This window comes from Monodelphis domestica, chromosome X (assembly GCF_027887165.1).
Source record: "Monodelphis domestica isolate mMonDom1 chromosome X, mMonDom1.pri, whole genome shotgun sequence".
NCBI classification, from domain to species: Eukaryota; Metazoa; Chordata; class Mammalia; order Didelphimorphia; family Didelphidae; genus Monodelphis; species Monodelphis domestica.
This window is the reverse complement of record NC_077235.1, coordinates 22,374,214-22,394,916: the sequence shown is the minus strand read 5'-3', so window position 1 is coordinate 22,394,916 and position 20,703 is coordinate 22,374,214. Positions and strand designations below refer to the sequence as shown.

The window sequence follows — 20,703 nt, the reverse complement described above, 5'->3', positions numbered from 1 at the left end:
TAGTTGGTGATTGCACAAGTTGAAGGAGATGGAGACAGGACTGAAATCGTTATTGGGGGTAGGGGCCTCTGGGAGCTAGAGGCAGAAGCCATGGATTAAGGTATAAGGAGAAATCTAGTTCTAGTACCTTACCCAAATGGCCCATACCAGTTACCATTATGGGCAGGTCTCCATGGGCTATAGGAAGGTCAGGCACTCACCAGCATTACCAGGATGCTTCTTTGATCTGTGCATGGCAACTGTATCTTCAAAACTTGTTAATCTACTCTCTTTTACTCATCTTAGGCAAGCCAGTTATCCTGCTCTCTATCTGAGTTTGCATACACTCCCACATGGCAGCTGCCTAAGAGAGTCTCCCCGAAAAAAAATTGAAATTTAAAATCTTGAATATTATATTTCAAGAAATAATAGTAGAGAGTTTCGCTTTGGGTTTTTCGGAGAATCATCTGTTTCTTCCTGCTTAGACCCTTTGTAGCTGAAAAAAAAAATGAACTGATTCTTTGGCAAAGCAAAGCCCAAGGCTCCACCACCCAGCCTGACAGACTGTATAGGCATGGTTGATAGCAGGGCAGAATCAATTGACAAGAAGATTTCTAGACTTGATTCTGAGCTAGTAAAATATAAAGATCAGATAAAAAAGATGAGAGAAGGACCTGCAAAGAATATAGTAAAATAGAAAGCTTTGAGAGTGTTAAAGCAGAAAAGAATGTATAAACAACAACGGGACAATCTTTCACAACAGTCTTTTAATATGGAACAAGCAAATTATACTATCCAGTCACTGAAAGACACCAAAACAATGGTGGATGCTATGAAATTAGGTGTAAAACAAATGAAGAAAGCACACAAGCAAGTCAAGATTGACCAAATTGAGGATATACAAGACCAGTTAGAAGATATGATGGAAGATGCAAATGAAATCCAAGAGGCTCTGAGTCGGAGTTACGGAACTCCAGAGATTGATGAAGATGACTTAAAGGCAGAATTGGATGCACTGGGTGATGAACTGTTAGCTGATGAAGACAGCTCTTACTTAGACGAGGCAGCATCTGCACCAGCAATTCCTGAAGGTGTTCCCAGTGATGCAAAAAACAAGGATGGTGTACTGGTGGATGAATTTGGACTGCCACAGATTCTAGCTACATAGAGCTATGTCTTCAACAGTACATTATGTATAATAAACAGAAATTGGGGAATCTGGGAAATATTTTGCATATTTGCATATTCTTGTACCTTTCCCTGAAAAAAGTTTAGTACACTATTTTTTTTTTCATTTAGAGGACACATTCATTTAATAGGAAATTTCTTGTATGAGATTTAAAAATTCTTTCTGTCTTACAAAAGAAAAACTTGTAACATATTGGTGGTTGTATAGGACTTCTGTTTTCATTTATTTATATTTCTGAAATAAGTAAAACCAATGCAATGTGACTTCTTTAAATTCTTTAATTTCTTGATATCTTGATTTTTAAAATAATATATTTCAAGACCTACATCCTTAATCAAGATTATGAAACTATTTTGCACCATTCCTATAAGTCTTATTATAGTTCATATATGCATACTATTGTGAAATCAGACATTAATTTAAAATAACAATCTTTAATTGGGATGTAGGTTTTGCTGTGTCTTCATGTCAGTGAATCATCACTATCTTCAGTATGTAAATTGGTTCTCTTCTTGTGCTTTTTTAAAAACTTGGATAAAGTTTTAATTCCAAAGTTTCTTCAGTATTACCGTTGAGTTGTAATCATTAATGAAATTATATCCTAACACTTAAATGCATTTATTCTCAATAGCTATTTTTCAAAAGGATATAATTTAATAACATTTTCTTCAAACTAAAGGCCCCACTGAAAACCCAAACTTTGCCAGTGATAAAGTGTAATAGATAGTGACAGTATAGTAAAAAATGCACTGGATTGGGTGCCAGAAGACCTGGACTCTAGGCCTGTGTCTGCCACCTGACTAGCTGGGTGACTTTGGATTAGTTGTTTTATTTATGTAAGCTTAGTCATCTTTTCTGAAACATGTAGGCTGTCATAGCTTTCTTGCCTATTTTACAGGGTTATTGCAAAGATTAAATGAATTAATATTTAGGATTATAGGCTTTAGAATAGGAAAATTCTTAGAAGATTTTCTAATCTAACTTCCTTATTTTATAGATGATAAAACCGAGGCCTTGAGCAGTAAAGTGACTTGCCCAAGGCTTCACAGTAGTAAGTAGGAGAGCTGGGATTCGAATCTGAATCTTCTAAGCACAAATCCAGTGGTCTTTTAACTATACCATGCCACTTCATGTATGTGTTCAATAATGTGGACACGCGCTTTGTAAAGTACTATACAAGCATAATGTTTTTAACACATTCTAGGTGCTCAATAAATATTTGTTGAATAAAAAAAAGAAAAAAAATAATAGAAGAAAACTACCTAGACATTTTGTTTTTGTTTCTATTTTAAAACGACTTATTTCACTTAGCAAAACAAACTTCTTGTACCCTCTCACAATCGAGAATGAAAGAAAAACAAAAACCAAAGCCCTGTTCCAAAGTGCATCATTAAGCAAAACAAATTTCTGCATTGACCATATCCATATAAATATGTCTCCTGCCTTTATCTCTCTCTCGGAAGGTAGGTAGGATGTTTTTTCATTTGTTCTCTGGAATTAAAGTTGATTATGGTTTTGATCAGAATTCCTAATTCTTTCAGAGTTGATTTTCTTTTTTCTATTTGTTGTAAGTGTATAAATTGTTCTGGTTCTATTCATTTCACTCTACATCAGTTTATTCAAGTCTTCCCAGGTTTCTTTAAAACCATCTCCATTAATTAAGTGCACTGATATTCCATCACATGGATAGACTTGTTTAGCCATTCCAGCATTTATGGGTACCCCATCAAATTCCTATTCTTTGACACCTTAAAAAGAACTATGCATATTTTTGCATAATCTTAGTTAGTAGTTTGTTTTACTTAAGACTGAGTATTCCTCCTTTCATCTACCCTCTCTCTAATTTCCTTCTTCATTCTCCCCTTTCCCTATTTCTCTGTGGAGTGAAATATATTTTTGTACCCAACTATGAATGCATAGTGTTCCCTTATTTGCCTAGATCATCTGAGAGTGAGGTTCAAGTGTTATCTGTTTTCCCAAACACTCTATTCTAACTGTTTATATAGTTGTCTATTTGCATCCCCTCTTTATGTTGTATTATACATTTTTGCCTTCTTCATCTGTTCCTTTTCCTCTCTTTCAATAAAGATCCATTTCCCTGCTGCTGTTACAGTATTATACCAGGGGTCCCCAGACTTTTTACACAGGGGTCCAGTTCACTGTCCCTCAGACCACTGGAGGGTCAGACTATTAAAAAATTATGAACAAATCCCTAGCAGCAGTATACACAGTGAAGAATCCCCTCCCCCAGATTGTCGCTCACCATGCTGACATCTTCCATTGTGCAGCCACATAATCCTTTGCACGGCACCTCATTCTTGTTCAGTTACTCTCAGAACAAGACGCCACGCGAAGGATTATGTCACAGGAAGTAGTACTGTACGTGAGCAAAACCATGCTTTGTGGTGCTGCCACATACAGTACTCCAGGAGAACAGGATGCATCTGCTCCTCTCACTGACCACCAATGACAGAGCTGCCCCTTCCAGAAGTATAGTGGGGGCCGGATAAATGGCCTCAGAGGGCTGCATGTGGCCTGTGGGCTGTAGTTTGGGAACCCTTGGAATTATACTGTTTTGCAAGATAAGTTATTCTTGGCTATACACTTATGTAACTTTTAACCATCTGGAATATTGTATTTTGAGATCTCTCTTTTATTGTGTGTGATCCTAACTGTGCCCCTTGGTACTTGAATTCTTTTGTTCTGTTTTTTTGTAGTACTTTTTCATTGACCTTGAAGTTCTGAATTTTTGCTATTCTATTCTTGTGAGTTTTCATTTTGGTGTTTCTTTTAAGAGTTTACTGGTAGGTTCTATTTCTGTTTTGCCCTGTGGATATTAGAGATCCAGGCAATTTTACTGAAATATGATGCCTACACCCTTATTTTGGTCATGACATTCCAGTAGTCCAGTAATTCTTCAGATTTTCTCCTGGGTAGATTTTCTAACTAAGTTGTTTTTTTTTTTCACGAGATAACTTACATTTTCTTTATTTTGTTCAGTTCTTTGACATTGTTTTAACATTTCTCTGTTTCATGGAGTCATTGCCTTCTTTTTGGCAAATTATAATTTTTAGGGAGTTTGTTGCTTGGGCAAAATTCTGTATCTCTGATGACAAGCTATTCTCTTTCTAATTCTTCCTTCCATTGCTCTCATTTCCATTATTTTCCCTCTATAGCATTCTCATTTTATTGATAAAAACATTTTTTATTAAAAAATCCCTCGTTTAATCTCTTCTAAGAATTGTGGATGAATTTTGCCCAAGCTGTGTTTTTCTCCGTGACTTGATTTTGCAGATGTTTTGGAGTCATTCTCTCCTTCCAGGTTTGTGTTTTGAGCATCTGTTATGAGAGTTTTTTATTGTGGGATTCTTTTTTTTTATTTGCTCATTCTTCCAACTCACCTCAGACTTGATGTTAGGGCTTGAGTGTGCACTCTTATGGATGGAAGGTCAGGCTGATCCTGTTGTTGATTTCTTGGGAGTGTTGAATGTTGTTATTTGAGGTTCTCAGTGACAGCTCAGGCTGAGGATCTGCAAGCTTTCATGTGCCCAGAGCAGTCTAATTGCTGTCTCTCTGTTCTTGGCTCTTCAAGTTCTTGACTTAGGCTTATGTCTGAGTAGTAGACTGCTGCTTGACATAGCCACTGTTAGTCATCTGGGAAGCTCTGCTGGTTCTGAGTGACAGAACCACAGGCCCTCTTTGGTTTGGGATTACTGCCCTGATTATTCCTGTGCAGGCTTCAGACTGGGCTAGACACTAGAACTGAGGCCTTGCTGCAGTTGGAGTCTAAGCTTGCTCTCCTCATCTTATTACCTGTAGCAGCTTTTTACCTATGGATGTTACTCCTGGGCACAGGTCCCTTTCCACTCTTCTCCTTGGATCTCTGACCTGGAACTAGCTAGTGAATGTCAAAGTTGTCAGTTGGCATCTGCCCCTTTTGAAGTGCCTAGTATGGATCTGGTATTGCCTAGAATAGGTCTGGAGCCTCCTCTTGCCATGGTACATAGCTTCTCCATAAGCCCTGGAGTGCTTCCCACCAGACCCCATCCCCAGTCTCTGGAAACTTTCCTTTCTGTCTCCTTGTGCTGACCTGGGCAAGAAAGATGATTTCTTGTGACTTTCCCTTGTATTTCCTCATCATGATTAGCTCTGGTGCATTTTCTAGATCTGTTTGGGTGAGTATGTGCAGGGGAGAAACTGGGGGGGGGGGGTAGAACTTGGCTGTATTGTTTCTTGTTATTCTACTATCTTGGCTCTACCTTACCCAGAACTTTTGAAAACATGGCCAAGTGCTGATTAGTAGCATGCACTGATGTCTGCCAGAGAAAAGCTCACTTCTTAAAACTCTAAGACATTTAGTGCTTTAATTTCATAATTTCCATAATAATGAATACATTTTGCAAGCATCCAAGAGAAAGGTTGTCAATCATGGAAAGCTAACTTGAATAGCAAAAGATTATCATATATCTCTGAGTAATTAGAGTAGATTTTAGAACAAGATATATTAAAAATAATAGAGAATGAAATCCTCCCCCCTTAACATATCTTCCAAAGCTGAATGAAATTTATAAATCTTCAACAAAAGTCAAGAAGTTGAATCCAATTAGGTGCTTAATTGAAGTTTATCTATTGATTCTTGTAAAAAGAAACCAGAGGTGTTCAGAACATTCTACTCATAAACATTGCAAAAAGGGAAACACAACAAACATAAGATCATTCCCCAAGAAAAGATAAAACAATGAAAGAAACTATTTTCATGTTTCTAATGACTTTTTTTTAAATGAATGTTTATTTTTACATGTAATTAGGGGGAAATAAAGTATTTTTCTTTTTTTTTTCACTTTAAACATTATTTTATTTGGTCATTTCCAAACATTATTCATCGGAAACAAAGATAATTTTCTTTTCCTCCCCCTCCTTCCCACCACGTCTCCCATAGCCAACGCACGATTCCACTGGGTATCACATGTGTTCTTGGTTCAAACCCATTTCCATGTTGTTGGTATTTGCATTAGAGCGTTCATTTAGAGTCTCTCCTCAGTCGTATCCCCTCCACCCCTGTAGTCAAGCAGTTGCTTTTCCTCGGTGTTTTTACTCCCACAGTTTATCCTCTGCTTGTGGATAATGTTTTTTAGATCCCTGCAGGTTGTTCAGGGACATTGCATTGACACTAATGGAGAAGTCCATTCCCTTCTATTGTACCACAATGTATCAATCTCTGTGTACAATGTTTTCCTGGTTCTGCTCCTCTCTGCATCAATTCCTGGAGGTTGTTCCAGTCTCCATGGAATTCTTCCACTTTATTATTCCTTTTTGCACAATAGTATTCCATCACCAACAGATCCCACAATTTGTTCAGCCATTCCCCAATTGATGGGCATCCCCTCATTTTCCAATTTTTGGCCACCACAAAGAATGCAGCTATGAATATTCTTGTACAAGTCTTTTTCCTTATTGTCTCTTTGGGGTATAAACCCAGCAGTGCTATAGCTGGATCAAAGGGCAGACAGTCTTTTATCGCCCTTTGGGCATAGTTCCAAATTGCCCTCCAGAATGGCTGGATCAATTCACAACTCCACCAGCAATGAATTAGTGTCCCCACTTTGCCACATCCCCTCCAGCATTCATTCCTTTCCATAGCTGAGATGTTAGCCAATCTGCTAGGTGTGAGGTGATACCTCAGAGATGTTTTGATTTGCATCTCTCTGATTATAAGAGATTTAGAGCACTTTTTTATTAATAGTTTTGATTTCTTTGGCTGAAAACTGCCTGTTCATGTCCCTTGCCCATTTATCAATTGGAGAATGGCTTGATTTTTTGTACAATTGCTGTAGCTCTTTGTAAATTTGAGTAATTAAACCTTTGTCAGAGGTTTTTATGAAGATTGTTTCTCAATTTCTAATGACTTTTTAAAAAAGAAACTTGATCACATTTTAAAAGAAAGGACGAAGAAGGAACAAGGGACAGAGTATGTAAGAACTGAATATTTAGGTGGAATTTCAAGAGCCAAGGAACAGTATAGTGCTACCATTCCATTGGTTAATATGTATGATCCCCTTTGAGTATAAGAATCTGTATTTCTATGGAAGGAAAAATGTAATCAGTGATTCTTCAAGAGGTGAGAGAGGATGAGTGAGAGGGATAGGAAGGGCGAGGAGAAGGAATTATAGGCCATCTACATCAGCTATTTTATCCTCTTCTCCCCATATGTTCCACCCCCTTCAATGCTTAGTTTCATCCCACCTGGACCAGCAATTCTGGACCCAACTTACAGGAAAAAAACCTAATTCCCATCCCTGGAAGATACAATATACCCAGTTCTTGAATTTCTCTGATGACTGAACTGTTTTAGTTGAGGTAAACTCAACTAATCCACTATGTCTAGTTGGCCTCAGACTACCAATCCATGCTATTGTTCATATTGCATCCAGTCATCTACCAGCACCATCTTGTTATCTACCACTGAATTCACCATCTTTCCATCCTCTGCTCCTCATTTTCCACCTCTTGTTGAGGGATCAGTAATCAAACCAATACTACCACTTTTGGTGAAAAGGGCATGCCTACTGACTTCCCTCTTGACCCTTTCATAATCCCTGTGATTCCGAAGACATTCCTTATATATACAAGTATTTTATAATTTTTGCTTTCCAAGAGTTTACATTCTAGTGGAGGATTTAAAAAAATTATTTATATATATATATATATATATATACATACATACTCCATAAAGCTTTGGAGGAATAGTGAGTATTAGATTAGATAGCATCTAATCTATCTAAACAGCCTCTTCCAACACTGAGATTTTAACTCCATTTTTTAAATTAATGTTAAGCTATTTAAATTCAGTGACCATTTTTAAAGGATCTGCTTTATGCAGCATTCACTGATTCAAATGCAGCTCCCTTTTCTCTGAATAATACTCATAAACTCAATGTAGATCTTTATATGATAAATATATATGATAAAGACTTCATGTTCTTTATGTTTTACCCATGTTTACTGCCTATGTGACCCCTGGCAAGCCATTTAAACAACCCTGGGTCTTCATGTCCTCATCTGGAAATGGTAGGTTTGCACTAGAGATCCCTGAAGTTCTTCCCACTTTAGATCTATGATCCTTTGTGTGTTTGACTTGTCTAATCTAGGTTTGATGGTCCCTGTGGTCAACAACCATGTTTTATGTATCTTCAGAGGACTCCTCAACACCACACTGGGGAGAGCACACAGTAGATGCATAAGAGATAAGACAACCACACAATGTTAGAGCTGGATATCATTTAATCTAACCCCTTGGAGGGCAGCTGGGTAGCTCAGCAGATTGAGAGCCAGGCCTAGAGATGAGAAGTCCTGAGTTGAAATCTAGCTTCAGATACTTCCTAGCTGTGTGACCCTGGGCAAGTCACTTAACTCCCATTGACAATAAACAGTATTGATTCTAAGATGGAAGGTAAGGATTTTTAAAAAATCTAACCCCTTTATTTGACAGATGAGGAGACTAAGGCCCACAAGAAGGAGTTGATTTGACTAAATTTACACAGTAAGTGGTAGATTCATGTCTAGAGCCTGAATTTTCTTACTCCAAGGCCCTTTCCATTCCTAGGCATCAATTCTCTATAACCACTCCCATCATTCTCAGCTAAGGGAGCATTCTTTTTTTAAATTTTATTTCATTAATTAGGAGAATTTTTCCATGGTTACATGATTCATGTTCTCTCTCCCCTCTTCCCACCTTCCTCCTATAGCCAGTGAGCAGTTCCCCTGGGTATTGCATGTGTCCTTGATCAGAACCCATTTCCATGTTGTTGGTGTTTGCATTAGGATGTTCATTTAGAGTCTCCATCCCTAATCATATCCCCTCGACCCATGTATTCAAGCAGTTGTTTTTCTTCTGTTTCTGCTCCCACAGTTCTTCCTCTGGGTGTGGATCTTATTCTTTCTCATAAGTCTCTCAGAAATCATATTAAGGGAGAATTTTGCCTTGCTGAATCAGTGGCATGTCTACTATTGTGACTAGGGATGGGGTGGGGGGCCAGAATTTTAGAAAGCATGAGAGTTCAAAGCCAGTGCTGCATGGAATGACTTTCCCCACCTCCCTCCACTCTCCTAATCGTCAGCAAATTGGTTTCTTAGTGAAATGAAGCCTCCAGCGCCTTTCAGATAGAGTAGCACACAGCTGCTTTGAATTACTAATGACCAGCACGTTGGCCTGGCTTTCCTGATAATCACATTCAGAGCAGGTGGGTTGATGATTTCCTCTGAGCTGAAGAAAGAAAGATTCTCTTTGTACCTACCTGAGAAATTATGGACAATAGGACACCCATTTTCCAAGCAGATTGTATCAAGAGTATGTATGTATCAAGACTGCTGGTAAATAGAGATGCTTGGTCTGCTGGGTAGGCTAGAGTACTGGGCCCGAAAGCAGAAAGACTCAGCTTCCTGAGTTCAAATGTTGCCTCCAACACTGGCTAGCCACGTGATTCTGGGCCAATCATTCACCTGGTTTGACCCAGTTTTGTCCATCTATAAAATGTGCTCCGGAAGAAAATGGGAAACTCCTCCAGTATCTATGCCAAGAAAACTCCACGTGGGGTCACTGGACTGAGAAAACACTGCCCAGCAAAAATAAAGGTAAAGTACAGCTGAACAGGGGAACAAGAGGCGCCCAAGGGAAGGGAAGGGAATGTTACCTTCAGAAGATGTTGTTAGGGGGTAGAATGTGCTGGGACAGTGGGTGGGGTGCACAGAACTTAGTCTAATCAATACCTAGTACAAAAGTGGTCCAAATAGCCTGGATGGCTTAGTAAAGAACTACAAACAACTGTTTTCTGGATTTGAGTTTTAATAGAACCTATTCCTCACCCACTGAACGGTGCAGAAGCAAGTATTCTCTAGAAAAAGGAGACTAAGAAATCCTCCCAAAATGGGGTGGAGGGTAAGAACAAAGCCTTGCTTAGGAGGACCACAGAGAAAGAAGGGGGAACTTGCTGGAATAGAACAGATATGAGGTCAATTGGCTTTCTTTTAAATTTATTTTTTCATTGAAACCCTACCTTCTTTCCCTTCCACCATCATGGAGAAAACAAGAAAAACAACCTCCTGTTGCAAAAATGTCTAGTTGAGCAAAGCAAGCATATTTTATCTAAACTCCTCTGGGACTGGCATTGGCATGAGGAAAATGTTTATTATTCATCTTTATTAATACTGGTCCAACCTAGCTTTATGTGGCTAGAAAATTGTCTACTCCAAAACTTTTGGTGGAATTTGCAATGATCTCTGAGGAGCTGGATGGTGGCAGGAAATGCTTAGACCCTACTAGTCTTGCTTTGGGTGCACCCAAAGGTTGTGTTTGAGGTTCCCCAAATTTAAATATTTATCCTTACCTGCTGGTGTAGTTCTCAATTCACCCCTTCTGTCTGGAAACTCCCTACGGCCTTCGTGAGGCCAGTCAGCCAAATGCCCTTATACAGTTGTCCTCCCTCTGTATAATGCAACCTCCCAAAGGTTCTGGGGGGAGCCACATCATTTTCTGGCCAAATGACCTTATGAAATTCTTTTTAAATATTCCAGGTTTTGCAGTTGGTTTTTGTGATTCACGTTGGTTATTGTGTTGATGAGAGCTGTGAAGCCTTTCAATCTTGTTTGTCTTTTCTCCCATTTAAAAAGTTTGTATAATTGTTTTTGTTTCTTGCATTGTCATAGTTATTCCCAGTTTTCCCTCCCCCTCCCAGAGAGATGATATTTTTTGAGAGAAAACCAAGTCCCCAGAAATGATGGATACATTGAAAAACTCTGAAAACATGTGGAATGTGTAACAGCTCTGCACCTCCCATAGGAAGGGCTAGTTGGGGGATGCCATCTCATATCTCTTCGCTTGAGATCCCCTTGACCTTTATAATTTTGTCAGGTTTACTTTTGATGTTGTGTGTCTGCAGTCTTTCCATTTATTGTGTTGGCTCTGCTTATTTCACTTTGAATGAGCTCATTTGTTTCTCTGTAGTTAGCACTCACATCATTTCTTATAGAGCAGTAATATTCCATTACTTTCATGTACAGAATTACACCATTCCCCAATTGATGGGCCTCTACCTCGTTTCCAGTTCTCAACTATTACAACAAGCGTTGCTATAAGTATTTTGAAGGATATGGGAATTTTTGTCTCATTGGTGGCTCCCTTGGGGTATAAACCTTGCAATAGAATCTCTGGCTCAAAAGGTTTAGACATTTTAGCCACTTTTTTTGTGTAATTCTTTCCAGAATGATTGTATCATTTCAGAGATCCACTAGCAACATATTAGTGTACTTCTTTCACAACCTCTCAGCCATGTTGTCATTTTTCACCATTTGCAGGGTACAGGGTTACCTCAGTGTTATTTTGCTATCTATTTCTCTTATTAGTGGTTTGGAGTATTTTTTTCATGTGATCATAGATAACTTGCAGTTTTTTTTAAACCCTTCCCTTCCATCCTAGAATCAATACAGTGTATTGGTTCTAAGGTAGAAGAGTGGTAAGGGCTAGGCAATGGGGGTCAAGTGACTTTCCCAGTGTCACACAGACAGGAAGTGTCTGAGGTCAGATTGGAACCCAGGACCTCCTGTTTCCAGGCCTGGCTCTCAATCCACTGAGCTACCCAGCTGCCCCACATATCTTGCAGTTTTGAGAACTGTTCATATCCTTTGACTATTTACTGGGAAAATGGCTTTAGTTTATATATAAATGTGTGTGTATACAATTTATGTATTTTGGAGATCAAACTATTATTAGAAAAATTTGATAGAAAGATTTCTTCACCATTAAACAGCTTCTCTTCTCATCCTAAGCACATTAATTTTGCCCATGTAGAAGCCTTTTTAGTCTTAAGTAATCAAACTTATCTTTTGTAATTGTCTCTCTTGATTGGTTAAGAATACATGTCCTACCCAGAACTATGAGAAGTATATGATCTGTTTCTCTTCCAATTTTGTCTTTACTTTGATCTTTAATATTAAGATCAAGAACCATTTAGAATGTATTGTACAATGTGACATGTTTTTCTACCAGACTACTTTCTAGTTTTCCAGGTAGTTTTTTGTATCAATTAGGAAGTTTTTACCTGGGTAGTTTATGTTGTCCACTATACCTAACTCTAAGTTAAATTCTATTGTTTTTTAATCTCTCTTGTCTGGTTTGTTTCATTGATCTATTTTGTAGCCAATACCAGGTGACTTTTATGTCTATTGTTTTATAATATAATTTGAGGCCTAGAAGTCCTATTCCCCCTTTGTCCCTACTTTTAGATACTTACTTTTTCAAAAGGTATTTTTATTATTTTATTAAATTCTATAAAATATCCCTTTGGTAATTTGATTGGTAAAGCATCAAAGTGTATATTTATTTTGGTAGTGTTGTCATTTTTATTATGTTGGCATGAACTAGTCATGAACACTGAATAGTCTTCAGTTATTTAAGTTCATATAGGTCTTCTCCAGTTTCTCTGAAACCTTCCTTCATGGTGTCATTAAAAAAACTCTTACCTTCTGTCTTAGAGTAAATATTGTGTATTGATTATAAAGCAGAGCAGTAAGACCTAGGCTGTGAGAGTTAAGTGACTTGCCCAGCTCCCAAAGTTAGGAAATATCTGAGGCCAGATTTGAACCCAGGACCTCTCATCTCTAGGCTTGACTAGGATCATTTCTCCCAGAATGGCATTTCTGAATTTGTCCTTCAAATTTAAAGACCCTTTTTTCCCTTGAGGCTACATGTTAAGTCTAGATTCTGAAGACAATAGATTACCTTTAAATTATTTAGCTCTGGTGATTGAAACAAAGCATCTCTAATGAGATTTGCTTGACAATAGTAATCTTTAACACAATGCTTAAGATAAATTTAAAAAACCTTCAAAGTATAGCCACAAAAAGAAATTCCAAATAGGGAGAATCACTGAAATAAGTGTTATCTTGTTAAAGTCTTTGTAATTTATACTATTTCATGCTGAAAAGAGTAGATGGCGAATCCATGTGGTTTCTCTATTTACAGCCAGAAACAAATCTAGCCCTAAAAAGTTCTGGCTCATTTGATCTAGAAGGCATTCTCAAAGGATTCTAAAATGGTACCAAATTGACTAGGATAGAACATGCTGATTTCTCATTTTATGAACAAATTCTAAGTACTTTTATCTCACTCTATTTATAATACTCACCTGATTCCATAGAGCCCAACTTTTAGCATCAGTAGAAATACTTTGAAATTGATTCTGTCTCATTTCCTAATAATCAAATGTTCAAGTTTGGACTGACACAGATATTTTCATTTACTATAGATATGAGGAAGAAGCTTTTTAAAAAAAATCAAATTGCTTTAGTTTCATATAAAAATATGGTGTGGATACCTCCCACTTTAAACAAATAAGGTCTTATTAAGCACCTACAACTTTGTATTGGGCGTGTAAAGACAAAAATGAAACCATTTCTGCCATCAAGAAATTCCATTAAAAGAATTGGGAACTAAAGTGATGTCTCTTAATAGGGAAATGGATGAACAAATTGTGCTATCTGATGGTGATGGAATACTATTGTGTTATAAGGAATGATAAACTGGATAATTTTATGAAGAACCAGAAAGACCTATGTTAACTGAGGCACAGTAAAATAAGCAGAACAAAAGGGAACAGTGTACACAGTCACTGAAATATTGTGGAAAGATCAAATATGATAGACATTGCTACAAACAGCAATACAATGATCTAGGATAATTCAGAGAGATGTATGAAAAAGAAATCTTTCTACCTCCATAGGAAGAACTGTTGGAGTATAAATGCAGATGAAAACATATGATTTATCACTTATTTATTTCATTATATGATTTGGGGTTTTGGTTTTATAAGATTATTCACTTATAAAAAGGAATAATATAAGAATATGTTTTGCATGATAATACATGTATAACCCAGATTGAATTGTTTGTCAGATCTGGAAGGGATAGGAAAGAAGGAAGGGAGACAACATGAATCATATAACTTCAGAAAACTTATATGGAAATTTGTTATTAAAATAAAGAAAAAACAAACTAAAATGCATAAATATAAAAAATAAATTGCTGTTATAATGGGCAATGGAAGGAGATACAATACACACACAGGCATGATCATTATCATTTTTCAAATACTAACCTTTTCCATCGTTAAAATAAGCTCATTTCCAGATTTGGAGGCAAGGGGCAAGGTGTACACTAAGTAGATGGGGAAAAGCCAAACAATCAACCAAATTGGTTGATTTGACTTTGTCATCATCACAGGCTAGATGAAATGAAGACCACCATGGTTACACCATGGCTGTGATTAAGATTTTTACTTTTTTTCTGAATAAAAGATATAGGGATTCTCTGTTGCTCCCTTACTCTGAAAAGACTCTGAAAATAAATTCAGAAAAGCACTAAAAATCCTGGTGCTTCATACCAGTATAATAAAAAGAAAGAAGGGATAAAGAAGCCTTTAAGTCTGGGATCATTTCTGGTTTTAAATTGATTAGATTGGAATTATATAGATGGTTGTAACCAGTCAATTTATAATGATGGAAATTTGGGCATTATTTTCATAGAGATTATAGTTGAACAGATGAGAATTGATGAAATTCTCAAAGGAGAAGGTGTAGAACAAGAATAAAAAAGGGCCCAGGTTAAGTTCCCCGAGGCTCACCTAATGGGCAGCAGGAAGAGGTGAATCATGAAAAGGAATAGAGCCTGAAAAGGGGTAGCTGGGGGGCTGAAGAACTGAAAGATATCAGGGAAGCCAGTGGAGACCATGTTTGATGACAGAAGGAGGGTAGATGTTACTGTAATGAGCTACAGACATAACTGGTAGGAGGAGTATTGAGAAAAGGCCACTTTGCAGTTAAGATATCTTTTGGAAATGTTAATAATAGAGAATGGTGGTCTGGAGCAAGAGACTGAAAAATCTAGGCTCTAGGGATTGCCATTAAACAGTCAACCATAGTCCTGAGAGGAGGGCTATAGTAGGGGTCCCCAAACTTTTTACAAAGGGGACCAGTTCACTGTCCCTCATACTGTTGGAGGGCCAGACTATAAAAACCTAAGCCTAACCGAACAACAGTATACACAGTGTGGAATCCCCTCTCCCAGGTTGCTTCTCACCATGCTGATGTCTTCCATTGTGTGTCTCATTCTAAGGCACCACGCAAAGGATTATGTTACCAGAAGTAGTACTGTATATGAGCGATGATACTGCGCTTTGTGGAGCCGCCACCTACAGTGCTCTTATCACTGACCACCAATGAAAGAGGTGCCCCTTCTGGAAGTGTGGTGGGGGCTGGATACATGGCCTAAAGGGCCACATGTGGCCTGCGGGCCATAGTTTGGGGACCCCTGGGCTATAGCAAGAGCCCTACTTGAGAGGGGTTGTAGTTGGTGACTGTGAAGAAGTACATATGCTACTGAAATCACAGGCCTCTGAAAAGCAAGTATAGAATGGTGTATTTACCTTCCTGGTGCAATGATTCATTCAGTAGAGATAGAATTCATGATCTTTCAAAAGAGAAACTATTTTGTCTAAAGCATTATCTGTATCTATTGAGATAATCATATGGTTTCTGTTGGTCTTATTATTGATATGGTCAAATATGCTGATAACTTCCCTAATACTGGACCATTCCTGTATTCCTGGTATAAAACATACCTGGTCATAATGTAGGAACCTTGTGATGTATTGCTGTAATCTCTTTGCTAGTATTTTATTTAAAAAATTTACATCAATATTCACTAGGGATATTTGCTTTCTCTTTTTTTCTCTTCCTCGTTTAGGTATCAACACCATAGATATGTTATAAACGGAATTTGGGAGAGCTCCTAACTGAGTTATTTTTCAAAATAGTTTATGTAGTTTTGGAATTAGTTGCTTTTTAAATGTTGGATAGAATCCAATTGTGATTTCATCTGCCCTGGGGCTATTTTCTTAGAGAATTCAATGATGGGTTGTTCAATTTCTTTTTCTGAGATGGGATTATTTAAGTATTCTATTTCCTTTATGGTTAATTTGGGCAATTTTTATTTTTGTGAATATTCATCTATTTTGCTTAGATTGTCAGGTTTATTGGCAGATAATTGGGCAAAATAATTCCTAATATTAGCTTTTATTTCCTCTTTGTTGGTTATCAATTCACCCTTTTCATTTTTGGTACTGGAAATTTGGTTTTCTTCTTTTTCTTAAATTAACCAATGATTTATCTATTTTGTTGTTTTTTTTCCTCATAAAACCAGTTCCTTGTCTTATTTATTAGTTCAGTGATTTTCTTACTTTTAGTTTTATGGATCCTTTCATTTTCAGAATTTTTAATTTGGTGCTTAATTGGGGATTTTTAATTTGTTCTTTTTCTAACTTTTTTAGTTATATGACCCATCTGCTCTTTCTCTATTTTAGTGATATAACATTTGGAGATATAAATTTTCTTCTAAATATTGCTTTGGCTACACCCCTAAATGTCTGTACAGTGTCTCTTTGTCGCTTTCTTTAATGAAATTATTGGTTGTTTATTACATTTTATCATAAACAAGACTTTACAAAGCTCTTTAAGGAAATTATAAACTGAGTTTCCATAGTAAAGAGTCATAATGATCTTCTTGATTCTTAAAATGTATACAGTCTCCCCCATTGGCATTGGCAAAGGCTAAAGTTATCTATGTAAAAGATGTCATTGCTGTCTTTTCAATTGTATTTATATGCCATGAATTTGTCCATTAGGAGACTCTCACAGAATAATTTGGGAAGTTAGCAGTAGTTTTAGAAAGGACTTGAAATCCTTGTGAGCCACTCACTGCCATAATATCAGTGTGTTTGAATTCTTAGTCTTATCAAAGGATCAACTTACATTCTTCAGATTTCCACTGATAGTTCATTTGTTCTCTCCCATGGCAAATATCACCACGTTAACTCATCTGGCTTTCAATTTAAAAAGTAGACCTTCTCTGACTTCTTAAATAGGCTTTCTCTTGCACCTTTCTCAGCGGCTACTTTTTATCGCTTGAATGTGTTAGGTAGCGTGTGACTCATCAATTTGATGGAGTCTAGATTCTTCTCTAAAGAGAATGCTCAGCAGGGAAATAGAATTGTCTCACAATGGTGTGTAATGTTCCTTCCTACTTCTAAACTGCATTGTCAAAAAGGTTTTAAGTGTCTCCTATCATTGTTATTTTAGCCAAATTAATTTCACTCTGTTATGCATCATGTCAAATTAGGAGGTAAATAAACACACTCAAAACTTGGCTTCTATCTTACCTTGACAGGTACTTTATTTCTAGTCGGGATTGTGGGTAGAGTCCCTGGGCCTGGAGTCAGGAGGATCTGGATTTCAAATCTTGGCTCAGATACTCACTAGTAGTGTGACTCTGAACAAGTCACTTAACCTCTGCTAGGGAATTTCCTTATGGCCTCTTACCAAGGTAGCAAAAGGCCTACCTGTTGGTTCCCCCTTCCTCTTGTTACATGACCAGGTCATTCTATGTCTCTTATCTTTGGTTGATCCACAATTTTGCTTCTTTGAAAATGTAGTAGTCCATGATTCACAGCCATATAGTATAATTGAGTAAATATTAGAATTTAAAGGATGGATTTTTATTCTAGGGAAAAGCTTGGCATCATTCCCAAGTGCTGCACAATTTTCAGAATGCTCCCTAGTCTGCTTTCCTCTTACTGTTTACTTCTGGGACCAGTTTATTATCCATCTGCAGTGTCTGTCCAAGATATATCGGCTAATGGATCAGCTATATGTGTTGTCCATCCAATTGTATGTTAGTAGGCATGAACAATGGACTTTCTGCATTCATTGATTTTTTTCCCCATGTTTGTATTTCTAGGCTAAATTATTTTGGGTGATTCTGGATCTCACTTAGGAGACTTTGTAATGTAGCATTTGATGCATGCAGTTGTAATATTTAAAATTATGAGGCTATTTGTAGCTTAATAACTTTATTAAATCAAAGTAGAAGTAGTAGTAATAGTGGTTAGTAGTAGTGGTAGTAAAGAGAGGGAAAAGTAGGAGAGAGGTAGAGAGATACTTAGCTTTCTAATCTATAGGCTGCCATAATGGGCCTGTAGCTAAATTCCAACAAGGGTGTGCCCTCAGCCCTTCCATGAGCCTGCCAAAGTCCTCAACTTCCTGCTGGGTCTCCCCTTATAAGCTCTTTTCTCTACCCATTAACTCTCATACATAACATCTCAGGAACCAATCATATTTTCCTAATTTGCCTGTTTCCCAGAGAAGCAGTGCCTGTGGAATTAGTTTTCTGTCTCCTTGTTTCCTTAACTTCCTCCCTCTGAGGGCTTATCTATACCTGAATTTACTCAGTGGTATTTGACCTCTAGATCACTGAGAGATGATGTTAAAAAAAGCAACACTGGAAAGGGAGAAATTTGCTTCCAATACAGACCAGTATCCTCCATAAATAGTATTGACAGACTGCCTTTGGTCTATCTAGAACTTGATGCTTCTGTGTAGATAAACAACTATACATACCTAAATAGGCAGACATACTCTGTAGAATTTGACAATTATCATTCATTCATAATAGTTTAAGATGCTTCAGAAAATGTATTGATATGCATGCTGAAATCATACTTGCCGTTTCTTTTTTATCCTGTTGGCTCTATTATTGTTATTCATTTGTTTTCAATCATCCTGGGCACTTCCTGACTCCATTTGGGGTTTTCTTGGCAAAGAGACTGGAGTGGTTTGCCATTTTCTTCTCTAGCTCTTTTTATATAGATGAGGAACTGAGGTAAATAGGGTTAATTGACTTGCCTAGGGTCACACAGCTAGTAAATGTCTGAAACAAAATTTGTATTTGAGAAGATGAGTCTTCTTGACTTCATGTCCAGCACTCTTCACTGTGTCACCTAGTAGCCCAGTTCTGCCATTACAGAATAACAAAGCCAGATCAACCTAGTAGCCGGATGCTTTTAGATTATTGTGAGTAGTTGAAGCTTTAAGTTGGGTAAGATAAGTGATATTTCTGTACAGGTGCAACTTCTAGGGTGTGATTTCATCCAAAAAGAAAATGAAAGACAGGACTAATTTATTCTTTAGTGACAACTCCTTACAACAGCCCCACACAGTCACAGAGATGTGAAAGAAGGGGATGTGGCATCAAATTTCACTGAAATATCCTTGTGGTAGCCCATTTGATATCTTGGTGGGGGGGTGATAATTTTGCAAAAAAAAAAAAGTCTATACTTTATGTTTTCTCACATTTGTAGAGTTATGACAGCCAGCATTTACACCTTGATTTAAAATTTTTAAGTGATATCCTTTTTCCTTATCACTAGAATTTCTATCAATATCCCTTCTCTTTCTCTTCCAGAGAGCTATTCATATAACAAATAATATTTTAAAGAAAAAAAATATCAAACCTTTGTAATGCATCAAAAAAGTTTGCCTATCACTTATTTAGGGGCACTTTTTTTCTTTGTAATTTTTGGTATCATTTACTTTTAATTATTCTTTCCATTTATATTGTTTTCATTATATTTATTGCTTTCCTCACTCTGATGACTTTTCTCTGTATTACTTCTTATAAAGCTGTCTCTGCTTCTCTATATTCATGATATTCCTAGCTTCTTATGGCATTCTTCATATTCCGTTATGTTCACAGACCACTATTTGTTTAGTCATTCCCAAATAAAATAATCCATACAATATTATTTCTTTTGACATTCTTGATCTTCTTTCAAATAAATTTCATTAATTTTTTTGTCTCAATAAAATAACTTTTTGGTAATTTAACTGAGAAGGCATTAAGTATATTAGGTAGGATTGTCATTTTAATTATGCTGGCTTTGCCCATCTATGAACAAGTAATATTTTCCCAATTATTTAGATATTTTCTTTGGGTAAAAAGTGTTTTATACCCAAAGATTCCAGCTTTTGCAACAACAACTCACTATTTAACAAAAACTGCTGGGAAAATTGGAAAATAATAAGGGAAAAATTAGGCTTAGATCAACATCTTACACCCTATATACCAAGATAAATTCAAAATGGGTAAATGACTTAAATATAAAGAGGGAAATCATAAATGAAGTTAGGTCAACATAGAATAGTATACCGATTGGATCTATGGGAAAGGAAGAAATATAAGACCAAACAAGATATAAAGATTATGCAATGTAAAATGAATGAGTTTGATTATATCAAATTAAAGATTTTATACAAACAAAACCAATGCAACTAAAATTAGAAGGAAAACAATAAACTGGGAGGACATTTTTGTAACAAAACTCTGTGACAAAGGTTTAATTTCCCAAATATATTAGGAACTAAGTTAAATTTACAAAAAATCAAGCCATTCCTCAATCAACAAATGGTCAAGGGATATGAATAGGTAGTTTTCACATGATGAAATCAAAACTATCAATAAACACATGAAAAAGCGTTCTAAATCCTTCCTGATTAGAGAAATATAAATCAAAACAATGCTGAGGTACCACCTCACATCTAGGAGATTAGCAAATATGATAGCAACAGAAAGTAATGCATGTTGGAGGGGATGT

At 36.8% G+C, this 20,703-nt stretch overlaps 1 protein-coding gene across 1 annotated transcript; it reads left to right on the top strand.

The window, feature by feature from the left end:
• The first annotated feature begins 435 nt into the window (after positions 1 to 435).
• Positions 436 to 1,226, top strand: LOC100013600 (charged multivesicular body protein 5-like). Its single transcript, XM_056808756.1, has one exon. The coding sequence runs from the start codon at positions 707 to 709 to the stop codon at positions 1,145 to 1,147; it is 441 nt and encodes a 146-aa protein (XP_056664734.1). The 5' UTR covers positions 436 to 706; the 3' UTR covers positions 1,148 to 1,226.
• The last annotated feature ends 19,477 nt before the right edge of the window (positions 1,227 to 20,703 follow it).

Coding starts and splice junctions, on each gene's coding strand:
- LOC100013600 (XM_056808756.1), top strand. CDS start 707: ATGTATAAACAACAACGGGACAATCTTTCACAACAGTCTTTTAATATG.